The 19690-nt window shown below is 33.0% G+C and overlaps 1 protein-coding gene and 2 pseudogenes across 1 annotated transcript in view; 1 reads left to right on the top strand and 2 right to left on the bottom strand.

Annotated features, from left to right (window-relative positions):
* Mtrex (Mtr4 exosome RNA helicase) overlaps positions 1-19690 on the bottom strand; it is a 94591-nt gene that overhangs the window by 57334 nt on the left and 17567 nt on the right. Inside the window, exons 4-9 of the mRNA XM_010626944.3 lie at positions 13721-13783; positions 12653-12765; positions 4583-4757; positions 3461-3568; positions 1927-2049; positions 271-369 (exon numbers count right to left, since the gene is read on the bottom strand). Of these exons, the coding sequence (XP_010625246.1) occupies positions 271-369; positions 1927-2049; positions 3461-3568; positions 4583-4757; positions 12653-12765; positions 13721-13783 (681 nt within the window). The remainder of the gene's footprint in view (positions 1-270; positions 370-1926; positions 2050-3460; positions 3569-4582; positions 4758-12652; positions 12766-13720; positions 13784-19690) is intronic.
* LOC104864139 lies at positions 5523-6866 on the top strand (annotated as a pseudogene).
* On the bottom strand, positions 8272-8399 carry LOC117285571 (annotated as a pseudogene).

Genomic DNA, 19690 nt, shown 5'->3' with positions numbered 1-19690 from the left:
AAAAAAAAAAAAAAAAAAATCTGTCATTTCTTTCTAGTTCAAAATTAATAAAACCAAAATATAAATAATAAAGTATAACATTACAAAGATAAGATTGGCAAGCTGGGTGTGGTGGCACATGCTTGTAATCCCAGCACTCGGGAGACTGAGGTAGGAGGATCACTGTGAGTTCAAGACCAGCCTGGGCTACACAGTGAGTCCCAGGTCAGTCTGAACTAAATAGTGAGAACCTGTCTCAAAAAAAAAAAAAGATTGGCAATACTTACTTACATTTTCATCAACCACAAGGTGAAGGCCATCTCCCCCTGCTGGGAAAATGTAGTGCTGCAATGGAGTGGGCCGATAATCTGTATAAATTACGTGACAAGGCTGTAAAAAGAAAGAAAATTTTATTTTTTCAAAAAAAATTGTATATTTTATGTACCAAAAAGACCTCGTGGAAATAAAATGGTGATTTAAACAATGAAAAAGAAAACATTTTTTAAAAACTTTTTAAACTAGGAAAGGTAAAATAGGGTGTATGAAATCATACTATCACCTTCTCAATTTCTCAGTCCCCTAATTAGAGCCAAATATATGATCTGAACTTTAATTACCTATTACCTAGACCTACGATGCTGTAATTACAGGAAATGCCTGTTTCATGGCGGAGTAATAGGGTGATAAAAGGACTAAGGTAAAATGAACTGTTCCGTCCCACAGAGGCTTTGCAACACCTAACATAGCAGATTGATTATTCTATCTTCTCCAATAAATTTACTGGGTTTCCATCCTACAGAACATTGGGAATGTTACAAAAATATACCTGGAGAGTTTATAATGTTTATCACGAAATTAAGTTTATGAGGATATTTATGTAAAGGAAAAGACCAAAAAAAAAAAAAAAACAACAGTAAATATAAACAAATGCTTGTAAAAAAGTCCCAAGCAAATATTACATTGCACTACAAAAGCAAAATAGAAACAGTCAGTAAAAAGTATTACTGTTTATATGAAAAATCAAATGAAGTCAAATGCTCACAAGATGATCAGCTTTTCCTGATAACGAGGCCTAGAAAAAAGCTGTTGTACTCATAACTCACTTAACACAGTAAACGCAATAATTTCCAAAGTTGGCAGATCAGAACTAGAGAATGTTTGAAAATCAGAGTTCCAAAGCCCTATTCCCCCAGATTTAAATATAATGGATTTGAGATGGATATCAGAAATTAGCATTTCTAAAAATAATTAATTTTGATAAGCTGCTTGATATGAACAGTAGTTTCATATCAAAATGTCTTCTGTATTCAGAATAGTACTATGAAAAAAGAACAGGAAAGGTGTGGTAAGACCAACCTGTAACATTTCTAAATGTTAATATCATCAAAATAGGAAACAAAAATACCTGTTTACCATGTTTATAGTGGCAGTTTGTAATAGCTAAATCTTGGAAACAGCCCAAATGTCCACCAATCAGGGACTGGATAAAAAAGATGTGGTGTTTTGATGAAATGGAATACTATTCAGCCATAAAGAATGATAAACTAGAATCATTTATAGCTAAATGGATGCACATTGAGGCCATACTCTTAAATGAAATAAATAGGACACATGTGTAAATACCAAATTGTTTCTCTGGTGTGACAAACTGAAAGTGTAAGTGAGGACCAAAATGAACAGATAATGTGAAAAAGAAAGAAAAGGGTCAAAGGGGAAGTGGGGCGAGTGGGAGAAAGGAAAGGAAATAAAAAAATATGAGAAAAGAAGGAAAAAACAGTACAAAGCTCTTGTAAATTGGGAGGAATGAAGGGGTGGAAGGGAGGGAAGGGGAATGGGAAAAACACAAGAACCAACATATATCATGTACAGGTACAAATTCCCAATGATAAATGTGATCATAATGTATACCTAAAATGTACCGATAAATTTAATTGGAAAAAAAAATACCTGTTTATGTAAATGACAAATCCATTCAGCAAACTGTCGAGCATTTGGAATAGTAGCCGAAAGAAAGACGTAGTGAACATTATCAGGAAGCAAAATAATAGTTTCTTCCCATACTACACCGCTCTAAAATCCCTAAAAAAAAAAAAAAAAAAAAAAAAAAAGCCTCGAAATTCTCTGTCATTTTAGAGGCAATACCTTAAAATATATCTTAAATTTAGTAATTAAATCTGCAGACCACTTCAGACAAGCATATTTTTAGCCACAAAACATGAAAACTGTATTAGTCTTTATCATAAATTGACAGCACACCATAAATTACTTTAATATAATTTACTCTAAAACAACCCACAAAAAGCAGGTTAAAACTGAATCTTTTCCATCGGTCAAATAAGAACCACAATAACAAGGCACAGAAATAGATTTCCTCTGTACTTTGAAAGCACAGGTTAATGGCTTGGCAAAAAGTTACACACATTTGGACCCTATTACTGGTATCATTCATCCAAATTACCCTCATCTTCAGGAGATGAAAGAGATTTGGTGAACAAAAAAATTGTAAGTCAGTTTTTATAAAAATGGAAAAAGTCAGTCTGGTAGTCTGTTCCTTAAAAAGAAAAAAAAATCAATATAGGATGAATAATTTTTAAACCACAACTCTGATTAGAGCTTAACTATATGAATGTGGCAAGGGAAAAATGTTGATAAATCATTTTTTAAGCTGTGTATTTATCATAAAGACACACTAACTCAGTGTTTCAATTTATTGTGGTTTTTTTTTTGTTGTTGTTTTTTTTTGGTACCGGAAATTGAACAAGGGTCCTTGCGCTTGCGAAGCAGGCGGGTGAACCACTAAATCCCCAGTCCTGCTTCAGTTTAAATAAAAACTAAATCTTACTTTCATCTACATATTAGACAAATGTGTTTTTATTAATATTAGTTTTCCCAGCATCCCTAAAATTCCAAACTACTTTTCCATCATACATACTAGTGAAATAGTCTGAATAACATGTATTCGTAATTTTTTCTTTTCATTTTTAAAAATTTCATAATGCCCACTTTACCATAAACATGCATTTCATTGTCTTAAAAAACTAAACAAGCAATGAAACTTGAGAATGTAAGCTAGTAATGCCAGCACTTGGGAGGCTAAGGCAGGAGAAGTACCATAGGTTCAAAGCCAGCATAGACTACACAGTGAGTTCAAGGACAGCCTAACAAAAGTGAGATCCTGTCTTAAAAAAAGAAAGACAGAGAAAATATTAAACTTTAACATTATATGAGAAAGCTCTGTAATAAAAGCAAGTCAGCTTTTTATCCCATTTGCTTTGTCGGAATTTTACTTTTCTTGCCCAACAAAGGTTAATGCTTAAGGAGATATACTTGAATGAAGTTCTATTGGTAGAGTATCGCATGTTGTCCACAATATAAAGAAACTATAGCTTATTAGAATTGTAGAAACAAAAAATGAAAGCAAAATTCAGCTAGTTATTGTTTAAAATTCGTTGCTCTTAAGGGAAATACATGTTAAAAAGACTAAACTGGAGAATATACCTGAATCTCTCATGTAATGAATTTCATCAAAAATGACCCAAGCAACTTCTCGCATAACTTCAGAGCCTCTGTACAGCATACTTCTCAAAATCTATAGAAAAATTTAATAAGATTTAGCAGGATTTTGACATAACATCGAACACTTATACAAAATCTTTTTTTCAAACAAGGGATTTTAGATACTCTTTAGTAAATGGAAATATTAAAATAATGTTAGAAAGTCATGTATCTTTTGACTTCTCAGCAGTTATTAATCAGATACAATCCATGGAGAGAACTATTATTGCTTCTATTCTGTTTATCTGCCACTTCCTTCTATGAACAGAATCTTCCCAAATTCATACTTTCTAGGATATAGGAGCAACTTCAACTACCTTCTAAGACAGTAGATTCAAACTATTTGCCCATTTCTGTCTCAAGTCCTTCACAATATGGATTCTTACTAGCAATCATTCTCTTGATATTTGGAATTAAATTCTTAAGGATGGATAAAAACTTATATTGGACACCAAAATGAAAAGTGAGCAATAACTTTGGCTGGCTAGCCATACCAGAAGGTAAATTATGCTCTCTATTGCACTATATCCCTGTAAAACAAAAGGATAGTATAAAAATATATACAAAAGTACTCAGTACACTAAAGATAGGTAATCATGTCCACAATTTGAGATGTTACAGTATATTTAAAACTGTGATCATAGGAAAAAGCTAAAAATAGTGCTTTTTGAAAAGCAAGTTAATTATTTATCTACTTGTAGCCAATACTTAAACACAGAAAAAAAAAAAATGACATAGAACCAGTACGCAAAGGAAGCTACGTTTTCAAATCTTTGCAACCACATATACAAAACTAACAAAATATTTCAATGTCACTGACAGTAATAAACCTTTAAAAGTATCTGAAAAAATGTGTCTCTATTATATAATTAATGGCAGAAATATTATGTTACTAGAACATTTTAAGATAATGGTATCCATTCAAATAAGTCCACTAAAAAGTAAAGCATTACATTTTATCTAAATAGAGCAAGTAATAACACACACATACTGAATACATTTATTAATTTAAAAAGAAAAAAGATAGATGAAGTACTAAATAAATTACCTCTGTAGTCATAACTAGACAAGATGCTGTAGGATTAATGGTAACATCTCCAGTCATCAGACCAACATCCTGAAATTCCTCATACATTTCACGGTATTTCTGATTACTGAGAGCCTTAATTGGGCTGGTAAATATTACACGCTGTTTTTCCCTTAGAGCCAATGCAATAGCATACCTAAAAATGTTAAAATAAAAACCAAGAATTAAAAACCTTTAAATTATGAATTTTACAATATTAATATATAAATCATATCCAAAGTTTTCCTAGTTATCTTCAATACTATGTAGAACATTCATACCTAATGCATTTACTACAGACAACTACTGTACTAGTACTATGTTACTACTATAGTAGTCTAAATGAACATGATCATCTGAATTTTAACTCTGGCCTCTCAAAGTTAGTACAACTTTATTACTAATACCAATATTTACCCTATTTCTGCAAGAAAATATCTTTGGTTCTACCAATGGAGAATCACTGCCTGTCAGTTTATATAGACTAGAAACAAATGCAATTACGAAACCCTGCAAAATGAGAGCATTTTCTTTTCTAGTTTCATAAGTAAATACATATATGGTATTCTTTTCCCACATGTAATAGTTACCAACTCAGTCCTTAATTAGAAATTATGATAAGCTCTTTCACAGCTTTAATGGAATTCAATACAGTAATTTTGTTTTTATTTTTAAAGGAAATTCAGTTAAGTATTTGCATATGGACCATAAACTTAGGATTAAGTTTAACACTGTGGTAGATCCTCCTTTGTTTAAGATATAATTTCCATCCACAAAATCTAGATGGGAATTATATTCATCCAAGCCACCCTCCAAAACAATGACATAAACAATTTAAAATTTTTAAGTTCTCCAAACACGATCAAATAGGAATTGTAAGAAGTATGACCCATACTTAATGCTAGAGGTAGCAGACAGAAAGATGGGAAATGAAATGGATTTTAGAAGTAAGCAACTATTAGAGAAGAAAGATGCCCAAAAAATTCAATAAAGAAAAATAGGAAATCAGCAGAGATACCCTAATTATTAAGAATAACTAAATGAAAACTCAGATCAAAAGTATATAAAGAAAACATTAGGTAGGCTAACAAACACCAAATGAGATGACAAAAGAAAATATCAGTGAATTTGAACATAAAGACATCATCAAATAAAAAGAAATACAAAAAAAAAAAAAAGGATTCCAAGAGATCTATGAAGGGCCAGGGAATTAGCTCAGTTGCACTGTGCCTGCACCGCAAGTACAAGGTCCTAAGTTCAGTCTCTAGTAATGGGGTGGAGGGATATCTGTGGAATAATTTCTCTACCTTAATGAAAATTCCAAATGAGAAAAAGGGAGAAAAAATAACTTAAACTGCTAAATAACAAAGTCTTTGAAAAGTAGCAACACAAAAACTATACATAGAATATTTGAGTACACCATAAATAAGGCTGACTTCACATGATAAACAATGAAGTAGAATGAAACAGTATCAGCAGAATAACATATCTAGAGTGCTGAAACAAAAAACTGGCAACCATGAATTCTATCATCAATGACACTATCCTTCGAAACAAAAGCAACAGAAATTCCAAATAAAACTTGAGAAAATGGCCAAGGTCTTAGCTCAGTGACACGTTGCCTGCCTTGCAAGCACAAGGTCCTTAGCTGGACATCCCCCAACCCCAGAAGAATGGGGGCGCGGTGAGAAAACTCAGATTCATCCTGAAAGAAATACTCCTAAAAATTTTCAGACTGAAAGGAAACACCATTGTAGAATTAGAAAATAATGGGAGCTGCCACCACAGTCACAACGTGGGCACCATGGCATCTGGAGTTACAGTGAATGATGAAGTTAAAAGAAAGCATTCTCTTCTGTTTAAGCAATGACAAAAGACAAATAATTGCAGAGGAAGCAAAGCAGATCTTGGTGGGTGATATTGCTGATACTGTAGAGGACTCCTACACATCTTTTGTGAAGTTGCTACCTCTCAATGATTGCTGATAGGCTTTGTACGATGCCACATATGAAACAAAAAAGTCTAAGAAAGAAGACCTATACTCTGGGCTCCTGAAAGTGCACCATTAAAAAGCAAGATAATTTATGCTAGCTTTAAAGATGCCATTAAGAAAAAATTTACAGGTATTAAACACGGATGGCAAGTAAATGGCCTGGATGATATTAAGGACTATTCAATACTCGGAGAGAAACTGAGAGGCAATTTAGTAGTTTCACTTGAAGGAAAACTGTTACAAGATGACAGTAAAGTGCCATCTGGATCATAAGGGGTTTTCCTTTTCCCAGCTCAATCCATTGGAATAGTCTTAGGCTTTCCCCCCTTGCCCCCCTGTTTCCATTGGATCCTTTCAACACAATGAATAAAGGAGATACCATTCATTCATTTAAGCAGCTTGTTAGTGACTGACATTAGACTGCTTAACACCATTACTTTTGTGGTTACTTTTATGTACAACCCAGGAATGCCTTCCCATCTTACATTAGTCAAAACAACTGGTTATATGCCTCCCCTGCTACAAGCAATACAGCGAATGTGATTGTCAATGTGACTAGCTCAGAATACTGCAGAGGATAAGCTAATTGAATGCCTTGAAAGTATTAGTTACTGGTCAGATGGTAAATTTCTTTTAGTGTTATTTATAAGCTGTACTTGATTGCAGTTCTGCGAGGTGCACAGCATTCATATACCTCACCTGCCTTGGCAAGCCTATTTTTATGACATGGCAGCGCAGATATAACACTATGCATTAAAAATATTTTTCTGTAATGAATATAATTCTCCAGAAAGAATGCCAATTAAGTTTCATTAACTGTTCATCAGTTTATTCTAGGACTTCAGTTTTCATTCCCGTTACCTGCATATCTTTAAATAGCTGTTATAGTAGTAATGCCTTTGTTTTCTGTTGTGTACACTACTAAGAGTGGTTTTATGTTCACCATGAGTCTTGCAACACTAAAGATAGTTTTGAATATCAATCATGATAGCAATTACTATATAAGAGACTTAAATGAAATATTGTTTTGAGATCAAACTCCCCTCACAAAAATGACCACATTGCAATAAAAAGTGTAGCCTATTTAGCCTATTACACCAAAAAAGAAAAAAAAAAAAAGAATTAAAGAATTATGTTTGTAGGGCCAATGATATAGCTCAGTGGCACAGCACCTGCCTATTTGAGTTTGATCCCTTGTACCACTCAAAAAAAAGAAAAGAAAAAAAGATGATTATATATGCATATATGTACACATATAAAGCTTTTATTCACCTAATATTTTAACAAACATACCATTTAAAGTAGTAATTATAACACTGTATGACTGGGTTCCCAACATATGTAGTTGAAATATATGTGACAATATACATAGTGCAGCTGGGGATTTACCTCAGCAGTTCGGTGGCCTACCTTGCAAGCACAAGGACCCGAGTTCAATCCCCAATACCAAAAAAAAAACCAAAAACAAAAACAAAACAGTGCAAATAGAAAGTAAATAATATAGCAAAGTTTCATAAAAAATTGTAACTGTGATAGACTTAATTGTGTAATACATATATATATGCACACTTAATTGTGATATACTTAATCTGGAACTGTGATATACTTATATAGTATAAGCTCTATAGCAACTACTAAAAATGCAACTCAAATTAATAAAGGTAAAATATAACAAAAAACAAGAAACAGCCCTAACATTTACATCAAAATAACAAGTTAACAAAAGGCAATAAATCCAATCTCAATTAACAATAACCGTGCCTCGGATAAACCTCAGTGGCTATGATACTGCCACTGCGCAAAGCTAATAAATCCCATCTCATTAATCACTAAATTAAATTACTCATCCACTGATGAACATTTAGATGGTTTTTACCTTTTGAATAACACTATGAATATTTGTGTAGAATTATTTGAGCACCTGCTTTCAGTTACATAGGGTAAATATTTAAGAGTGTCTGTTTTTTAACAAATGAAGAACTATTTCCTATAGTAGCCCTCATAAATCTTACACAGTATTTAATAGGAGTAATTTAGGTTCTTTATCATCCACCACAACAACTTTATAAGTCACAGGAATCTCGGTAAAAATACTGTATCAAGAAGAGCAGTAAAAAATAGTAAGGAAAATTGGCCTTAAACTACAACCTGATCTCTCCTGACTAAAGAAATCATAAAATCAAGCCTCAGAAGGATAACATTTTCCCAAGTATCTACACTTCAAAACAAAGCTCAAAAATATGCATATAAGAATGAAATACATTTGGTACTGAAAACAGAATTCACAATACTTTGGCACGCAATAAAGAAGTAACAGATACACAAAGAAGGGAAGAGGGAGTCAATAAAATCAGACTTAAATGAGACAGATGACAAAACTAGTAAACAAGAACATTAAAGATTATAGAATATACATAACTATATTCTATATGCTCAAGAAGGTAATATGTATAAAAAATAAACATTAAAAACTCATTTAAAGATTGTCTAAGATAAAAAACAGTAGGTAAAATTGAAGTAGATTATAAACACTGTAGAAAAAAATAAAGCCATAGAAACAGAAACTATAAAAATAAAACAACCTCCCCCCCAAAACAATAAGTAAAATATCAGTGGACTTTGGGACAACTTAAAAGTGTTACAAATATAACCAGAATCCCTAAAGAACTAGAAGAGAAATATTTTAAATTTTCCAAAATTTGATGAAAACTTAATGTGCAAAATTTAAAAAGCTCAACAAACTCAAGCACAAGAAAAATGAAAAGAGTAAAGTTACAACATAATCAAACTGCTTAACGCCAGTGATAAAAATTTAAAATGGCCAAACATCCAACCAAAGCAGTATGTAAAGAAGCAGAAACATACTGTCCCCTAATGAAAAGGAAAATCTAGCTAAAGACCAGAAAAATAACATAAAAGAAGGAAAAAGGACATTTAAGCAATTTTTATAACTATACTCCACACGTTCAAAAAACTAAAGGAAGATATAAAAGATACCAAAAATACAGTTTGGGGCTATAATCCTAACACACAAGAACACAAGTTCTCAATGCCAAAATCTTAAAACTCTAACCCCCCATCACAACCCCCAAAAATATAATTCTCAAAAAAAATTTTAAGTTATTCAGAAAACATTTATTTACATTTTAAAAGCAGAAATTGAGGGTTGGGGATTTAGCACAGTGGTGCCACCACCTGCCTCACAGGTACAAGGTCCGGAGTTCAATCTCCGGCAACAAAAAAAGGGGGTACGGGGTGGGGGCAGAGGAGTTGAGAAATATAAAAACTCATTGCATAGACTTTACACAGTAAAATAGACAATAATAATATCTTTCAGGCAAGCATGAACAGGTATACTAATGACAGTTGTATGGCTATAACAGTTATGAGCAGAAATTAAAAAAAATAGGTTAGAAGGCCAAATGTGCCCAGCCCTGTTATCTTAGTACTATGGGAGGCTAAGGCAGGAAGACCCCAAACTCAAGCCAAGCCTGTGCAACCTAGAAGGACACTGTCTCAAAATATAAAAGAGTTAGGGATATAGCTCAGTGAAAGGTCCTGGGTTCAATCACCAACACTGCAAAAGAGAGAAAAAGGGGAGAAGGAAGGAAGATAGGCAGGCAGGCAGGCAGCCAGGCAGCCAGCCAGCCAGCCAGCCAGCCAGCCAGCCAAATGTATAAATACACTTCACCATGGTTGGTAGATGCAGCTTTCACCTGAAATACCATGAACAACTCAAAGTCTTACCAAAATCTATAAAAAACCGATGGGTTGCTACCACATATGCATTTGCTTCCCAAAATGAGATTTTTATTTTCACAAGTGCTGATGTTCAAAAAGCACATCTTTTCATTTTTGTTCATACACAATTCTTAAAAATACAAAGTCAAACTCTGTGATAATGTACTTTTATGCAATAAATTTGCAAAAAATGCATAATGTGAATTAGAGCTCTGAAAAAGTCTTTACACAATTTACTATACAGCAGGGGAAATTATGTTAAGGCAAAAATACATACAGCACAGCAGATTGTAAAGCACAATACTGACTATTCAAAATTAAAAAAAGAGAAGGACAAGGAACAAAATTTGATATATTAGGCAAGTAATGGACAATTCCACCAAAGTAGTTCCTATTCTAGAAAAAGCCACCTTTCAAAGTATGTTTTAAGGGATTACGGTCAGCACCAAAAACAAAAAAAAGGAACTTCTAACAAAGAAAACTACAATGTTTGAGATGAAAACTGCACACAATGCGATTAAATGCAGATTCAACAATTAGGAAAATAATGAATTTGAAAATGCAGCATTAGAAACCCTAAAATGAAATTCATCAGAAAAATAGTAACACATCAGCAGTGAGTTTTTAAGATAACTTTAAGTAGCCTAATGTAAGTATAGAGTTCCTGAAGAACCATGGGAGCACTGTAAATAACAAACCCAATGCACAAAGAAACATAAAAATATATATTATATCATAAACAAGCTGCTTAAATTGTGATAAAGATAAAAAGCATAAAAGCTGTCAGTGAGAAAGATATTACTTATGGAGGAACGATGGTAAGGATTACAATAGATTTCCTGTTATAAAGGATGTAAGATGGTGGGGGGTTGACAAAAGAATTAAGATATATTATGCACATGTACCAACCCTCCACGAGAAATGTAATAATCACTATGTACTTCAAACCTGTACTAATAAAATTGAAAAAAAAATAACAGAAGTCAAAAGATAATCTTTAAAAAATTAGAACTCTACCCTTAGGGAAAACAGCTTTCAAAAATAAAAACGTAAGACTTTTGATGTACAAATGTTAAAAATAATTTTTAATCAGGAGACTTGTACTACAACAAATGTTTAAGACATTTATTTATGCAGAAGGAAAATGATAACATACAGAAACCTGGATCAAATATAACTTATCAAGATAAATTACCTACTTGAAAAACACACCCCCCCAAAAAAGAAAAACACACCAAAAAATGTATGTAATCTATAAAATAGAATATAAAATTTGAAGGGCAAAGCTTTAATACTGAGGGCAAAGTTTAATCATTAAGTACACATGTTAAAAAAAAGGTCTCAAATTACCAATTACCTCACTTTTCCTCCTTAAATAACCAGTAAAAGAAGAGCAAATGAAATAAAGATCAGAATAAAAATCAACGAAATGGAAAACAGAACAAATTTTTAAAAATTAATGAAACCAAAAGCTGGACATTTTAAAAGATCACTAAAACTGATAGAACTCTAGCCAGATCTATCAGGGAAAAAAAAAAGAGAGAAAGGCAAAGATCACCCTGATCACCTAAACCAGTAAAAGAACCCCATCATAATAAAACTAAAAAAGCAATATAACCCTCAGGAACACAGGTGTGAAAATTCTTAACAATATAGTAATATTTATATATTATGACCAAATGCAATTTCTCAGAATTATTCATCATTTGAAAACCAATCAACATGTTGCACCACACTAGCAGAACCAAAAAGAAATCACTTTAATACATGCAAATAAGCATTTGAGAAAATTCAGTATCTAAATATTTTATATGCACATATAACACACACAATCTCTGCAAACAAAATACAGAAGAAATCTTTCCCTGGCTGATAACAACCATCTATGAAAAACCCACAGGTTTAATTATGAAAAAACAGAGTATCAAGAATTTCCTCTAATATCAGGAAATTACACAAGGACACCTTCTCTCATAATTTCTACTAAAACACTACACTAAAGGTCCTAGTAGTTTATTAGGGTGAGAAAAAGAAATTAAGGCATCTAAATACATAAATCAAACCAAAACAGAAATTTTTTAACAGCAAAAAAATTACAAAATACAGTACAATGACTTTTTTATTTGTTGTTTTGAGACAGGGTCTCATTATCTAATTCAGGTCAGGCTGGCCTTGAACACACAAAAAGCCAAGACAGGGTTCAAACATGCAGATATCTTTTTGCCTCAGCCTTCCAAGTGCTGGGATTACAGGTATGTGCCACTATGCCCATTAATAACGTAAAATGTTAAGATTTCATTAAAAAGAAAGTTACTTACTCAGCACATACAGTTTTTCCGGCTGATGTATGTGCAGATACTAAAACAGACTGATTGTTATCAACACACTGAATGGCTTCTCTTTGGAAAGCATCAAGTATAAAAGGGTATTCCTATAAAAAAAATTAATTACTGGATGAAAATTACATAGCTATCTCACAGCACACTCCAAATTTTAAAAAAGCTTACCTCAAAAGAACTCTTAGTTTATGATTCTATATAAGAAATATACTACCCACTAAAGAATTTCATTTTATTTTATTTTTTTGTACCAGGGATTGAACTCTGGTCTTTTTGTTTGCAAGGCAAGGCAGTGACACCACTGAGCTAAATCCCAGGCCCCCACTAAAGAATTTTAGAAAGAGGAAAACATCTTTTTCCAGACATCAGAGAAGTTAGTTCTGCTGTTTAATCTTTCAATTATACTTCTGTACACATTAAACAGTAATTGTTTACTGTTTACCAAGAAACAGGTATTGTCCAACATATTCTTCAAACATCACTAATCTTCATAACACTAAAATAAGCATATTTCTTTTCCTAACAAAAGCTGAGGCTCTGAAAAATATCTTACTTAAGTACACGCAGCAGAGGCAGAATAAAGCATCTATTAAGACTCTTTAAGAGTTGATGCTTACTCCATCATATTGCCTTTCTTATTTAGAGAAAATTACTTGGAAAAAATAGCCTCAAAATTTTCTAACCTTTTAAGATCTATTAGAGCTTCAAAGCCCATCTAATAAAAGCAGAGTTTACATTACATTAGAAATTTGTTTAACCCTAAAGGTACAGGCAAAATTTGTATGTATGCATTTAACAGAAAGGATAATAACTTTCATTAAATTCTTTTAAAAAATTGAGAATCACTATCTTAATGTTTGAAAATCTCATCACATACTTGATTTTCAGCATGGCTGTTTACTAATTCAGTTTTCACTATATTCTGTAGTTGACTTCTTCCTGGCAAATTTACATTGAGAAGTACACAAGTTTCATTAAAAAAAATTTTTTTTAAGACTTCTACGAAAGTCAAAAAACTTTGCCAACAGTGTAATACAAAGCACAAACCTTTGCTGCTTTTCCAATTCGAGGTTTAAGTGGTAAATAATCTTCATCTGCAGGAAGCGCAACCTGTTGTCAAATTTACAAAAAATTACAAATCTACTATTTGACATTTAACACCCTAAAATTAATAAAGGTCTGAAAAATAGAACTAATGAACTAGAATGTTTCTTTTGTTTTTATTTTGAGACAGGGTCTCATGTTTTCAGTCTCAAACTTCTGAGTCCAATCAATCCTCCTTGCAGCCTCCTGAATATCTGGGATTAAATGCCTGGGCCACTATACCCAGCTAGAATGTTTTGATAATCACAGGTACTGTAAGAATAAATACCTCTAAGAAAAAGACAAAAAGTTAAAGCTATAATATTCAAATACTGTATACCTCTACAGTACTAGCATTGGTCTAAGGGTAAAAGTTACTGAAGCCTTGAAGACTTGAAGGTTGAATCGCTGCATAAACTGTGCTTATTAAGGTCCAGTAGCTATTTTACCTATTTTATTTCCCATTATCAACTATATTTACCAACATTAATCAATGTTCAAAAAAGAGGAACTAACATATATGGTAGGTCACCATATGAAAGAAAACTACGTGGAATAAAAAATGATATTCTTGTCTGGATCAGAAAGTTAATCCTCTTCTAGTAAAGAGTTAAGATCCTGAATTCACAATGTACTTTAAAGTCACAAGGCTTAAAAATACTAGTGATGCTTACATATTTCCAACTATGGAATAAGAACCTAACCAATTAGCATAAAGTTTGCAAGACCAAATTAAGAAATACACAGGAATTAAGTATCATTTTTTGTTTTCTTGCATTTTGTTTTTAGAACCAGGGATTGAACTCAAGACACCTTGCACTTGTAAGGCAGGAGCAGTGCCGCTGAGCTAAATCCCCAGCCCTCAAAAAACTAGGATTAGAGGTCCCATTTGACCCAGCTATCCCTTCTGCTGGGTATCTTTCCAAAAGAATTAAAAGAATCATACCACAGTGAAATATACGCACCCATAATAATAGCAGCACAGTTTGTAATAGCTAAGACTTGGAAGCAGCCCAAATGTCCATCTACTGGAGACTGGATAGTAAAGATGTGATGTGGTTTTTCTATAAAATGGAGTACTACTCAGCCATAAAGAATGAGAAACTAGAGACATTTATAGCTAAATGGATGCATATCGAGGCCATACTCTTAAGTGAAATAAATAGGACACACATGTAAACACCAAATAGCTTCTCTGGTGTGAAAAAACTGAAAGTGTAAAGAAGGTTCAAATTGTATAACTGATAATGTGAAATAGGAAGAAAAGGGCTAAAGGAGTAGGTGAAGTGGGAAGGGTAAGGGAAAGGAAAGAAGGGAAAAGAAAAAATATGAAAAAGGTAAAAAATGGAAACAAACTTTGTAAATATAGAAGGGTGAAGGGGGTGAAGGGAGGTCAGAGGTATGGGAGGAAAATAAGAACCAGGATCTATCATGTAAAGGTACAAGATCCCAGTGATGAATATAACTATACTGTATACCTAAAAAGTACCAATAAACTTAATAAAAAAAAGAAAACTAGATGACATTAGCTAGCTTAGAAATATTGAGATACTGTCAGTGAACTTGTAACTCAATTATAATCAAGATGACATGGGCAGTTTCAGATTAAGAACTGACTATAATTAAGAAAAAAGGAACCTAATAAATTATTAAATTTAATAAAAAATTTCAATTATGAAGAATGTGTCAGAAGAATCTATAGAGGAAACAGAATTTGGAAGTTTATCTAGCGGAGTTTTTTTTTATCTAGCAGAGTTTTGAAAAGTTAATTTATGAGTGAGTTGTTTCATTATCTCAAGAAGGTAAATAAAAACTTCTGAGGATAGGAATAGTTTACATCAGTCTCTCCTTTAAGATAATTCTTCTTAAGCCTTCAAGAAACTGAGTTATTAAATTCAGTTTTCTTGTAGTTTAATAGTTCAGAGGATTACTTATCCATTAAATTTAAAGAAATTAGATTCAGAACATTTCCTCTATCTCTTACATGTATGATGAATACAAGACTATCCTGGAGTGTCCAACCTTTGGTATAGTAACAAAACAATTTTCTAGATCTGAATATGAAAGCTAGACCCGAAATGATGTGATTTCCACCAAGAATGTTTGGTTAGTTAGCTGACCTCTATCACATCTCTCTTAATTCTTTGTATGACATGAATAAAGAATATTAGCAGCGAGCAATTAAAAATTTAATTTAGTGCATGGCGAAAGATAAGGGTCTAATTTTAATCTGTGGCAGGTTGACATCCAGTTTTTCCAACACCATTTATTAAAGAGGCTATCTTTCCTCCACTGAGGATGGTCAGCTCCTTTGTTAAAGATGAGGTAGCTGAGTACATCTGCATTTGTTTCTGTCTTCCAGTCTGTTCCACTGATCCTCAGGCCTATTTCTTTGCCAGTATTATGCTGTTTCTATCACAGTGGCTTTGTAGTATAGTTTCAAATTGGGAATTGTTAAACCTGGTGCCATGTGTCTGTTGCCTAGGATGGCTTTTGCTATTCTAGGTCTCTTACGTTTATAGCGGCACAGTTTGTAATAGCTAAATCTTGGAAACAGCCCATTTGCTCATCCGTTGGAAACTGGATAAAGAAGATGTGGTTTTTCTATAAAATGGAATATTACTCAGCCATAAAGAACGAGAAAATAGATTCATTCATAGGAAAATGGATACATATTAAAGATATACTCCTAAGTGAAATAAATAAGTCACACATGTGTAAATACCGAATAGTTTCCCTGGTGTGAATAATCTGCAACAATGCATAAGATTCTAATAAGATTACTGACATTTAGAAATGGGAAGAAAGGAGCTAAAGGTGTAGGGAAGGTGGGATGGGTAGGGGAAGAGTAAAAAGGGAAAAGAAAAAAATGTGAGAGAATGAAAAAAGATGAAAATAAAGTGTTTGCAAATGGGGAGGGGAGGAGGGGGTAAAGGGAGGGCAGAGGTAAGGGGAAAAAAATGAGAATCAAGACTTGTCATGGAGAGGTACAAGATCCCAACAATAAATGTAACTGTACTGTATCCCTAAAATGTACCAATAAACTCAATTTTTAAAAAAAAAAAAAAAAAAAAAAAAAAAAAAAAAAAAAAAAAAAAAAAAAAAAAAAAAAAATTTTAAGATGCCTGGGATTTAACAACAACAAAATTATGTTTTTACATCTCCAAGAATCAAAGAGTTACATTTCTATACTTTGAAGAGTCCAGGTAATAGCATATAACACACATGTAGAAAAGCACAAGCCCACAGAGATATGCAGAAAAATATACCACAAGGACAATGGTCAAGATCAAATATTCAGCAGTAAGTGGTGATTTTTGACAGAATAACTTCAAAGAATTGGAGAGAAAAGAAATAAAATTATACTAAAGTGATTAAAAGGTGAATAAAGAGTCAGGACATGGAACAGATTCTTAAGCACACCACTCAACAGGAATTATGAGAGGGGATCACGTCTTTTTCCTCTTTTTATTTTTAGTACATAATAAAATGTACCTGACACTAAAGTATTTGTTTAATGAATGGCTACAACCAGGAGAGAAAAGCCAATACAGTGGCTAAAATGCAACCTAAGACAAAAGATACTTTTCAATGTTCTATGCAGATTTTTTTTTAAAGGCAAATAGGTACAGAGAGATTCTAGTCACTGAAAAATGAAACTGACAAAGTCTTTGTGGAGACATAATAAGATACAACCATAAAGAATGGCAGAACAAACCATCATTAGTCCACAAGGGGTAATGCTTTTTCCTTTCAGTGGATGTGAAAAGAACAAATGTGCTTAGTGATGAAGGTTATAGTTAGAGGACACTATGCTGATATCTTTAAGCCTTTGTGGGAAAGGATAAAAGTTACTGAGAAAAGAGGTGACAAATTGGCACACTTGAAGATAATCACGGAGCACAAAAAGTTTTTTATGACTTCAGAGCTGTGTTCTCTGTCTTTCCTAGCCCAGAACATTGACTAGGCTCCAAAATAAGTACTAAGTGAGTGATCAAATGGCCATTACATCTGACTAAGTGCTGTTTGAAGGAAACAGACGAATGTTTATCACAAAGAGGTATTTTAATAGATAATGTTCTAAATCTGTATCAGAAGCCATTTTTATTAATTTGGAATTTCTCTGCTTAGTCTATACAGACAAGGTTCTTCAACTGTCTGTTATAACAACTTGATATAAAGCTTTATTTTTATTAAAGATAAAAGGCTTAACAGAAGAAAATAGTGACACAGTTCTATTATGTCTCTTGTACGTATAAAATCTCACTTCTAAATGGATACAAGCCACAAGGGACAACAGTTCTGTGGTATAATAAAAGAAACTGCAATTTATCAGACACTGGAGAAAGACATGCAATAGCAAATGATCTGCAAAAAATGGCATGGTATTTGATTTCAAGAATATGAGAATAAATATGTACTAAATACCAACACTATGCTGGATATTTTACCTAATTCTATAATCTTTATAACCGCACTACGAGGCAAATCCCATTATTCCAAATTTACAATTCAGGGGCCCCAGGATTTAGCTCAGTGGTGCTGAGTTCAATCCCCATACCAAAAAAAAAAGCAAAACATATTTACAATTTAAAAAGATAATGTTCAAGGTTAAGAAATTTACCCAAAATTGTAGTTAGGAAAAATTAGAGATTAAAACTGACAAAGATACTGGCAGCAAAATAATCAGGTTCTCAGACATGGAAATGAGACACCTGAAAAACAATTTGGTGAAGAGGAAAAAAGGAAGTAGACTTCTAGGAACACTACAAAGGAAAACTAGAAACTACAGAGAAGCTGCAAAAACACAGTCCAATACAGAGAAGAAAACAAAGTAGTTGGGAAAGCTCACTTGGCTCAGGAAGGTGGGGTGTCCATAAACCTCTTGGCACACAGAGGGACATGAAAACTCTGAGCTGCCAAATGGTTAAGAGAGGGCAGGATTAAGCAGTCACACACAAAAATGTGAGTGTGGAAACAAAATAGTTCTTTGTGATGACTCACTATCACCCCACCTCTGCCATATCTGGTGGATTCCAATACTGCAGACCCTGGAAAGAAACTCCTTATTCAAAAAAATGGACTTATTTTTGGACTCATTTTTTATTTATTTCATTGGTATTCAGGGAGCTGATGCAGGTGACCATATACTCACTGATACTTTAAAAACAATGAGGACATGATAAAAGGATCCAACAACTTCTAGATGACACAAAGACTAACCTAAAATTAATTAGAATTACTGAAAAATTAAAAGACAACACAAATGGCATGAAAGCTCTGTTTATACAAATAACAGAAACTTTCCACAATAGTGAAAAACTTAAGTGAGGCATATATAAACCTAAATTGCCATAATGAGAAAAGAATGTCTATATAACACATCACACTCCAAATACTAAATCCTACAAGACATAATCTTAAAAGCAGTTAGAGACAAGGTAAACCCATTATTATATCACTTTTCAACACAAACCTTAAAAGCCAGGAGAGCTTGGAATAAAGTTCAAACCCTAAAAGAAAACAACTTCCAACTTAGACTGATACATCCTGCAAAACTATCTCTCAAAACTGATGTAGAAATAGGTATTTCCATAATAAAGAAAACTTTAAGAAATTCATGACCACCAGCTAATTCTTGGACAGATGATTAACATCTAGAGCATACAAAGAACTCAAAGAATATTCATCAAGAAATTAAATAATAGGGCCAGGGATTTAGCTCTGTGGTGCCACCACCTGCTTCACAAGCGCAAAGACCCGAGTTTGATGCCTGGTACCCCAAAAAAATAAATAAATAAAACAAAAGAAATCAAATAATAAATGCTGGTGAGGCTACAGGGAAAAAGGAACTCTTCTATTTTGTAGGTGGGAATGCATACCAGTACAACCACTATGGAAACCAGTATGGAAATTCCTCAAAAAAAAAAAAAA

The sequence above is a fragment of the Fukomys damarensis genome, unplaced genomic scaffold, assembly GCF_012274545.1.
Source record: "Fukomys damarensis isolate Sample0158 unplaced genomic scaffold, DMR_v1.0_HiC HiC_scaffold_1, whole genome shotgun sequence".
NCBI lineage: Eukaryota > Metazoa > Chordata > Mammalia > Rodentia > Bathyergidae > Fukomys > Fukomys damarensis.
The sequence above is the reverse complement of the archived record's forward strand: the minus strand, read 5'-3'. Positions and strand labels throughout refer to the sequence as shown.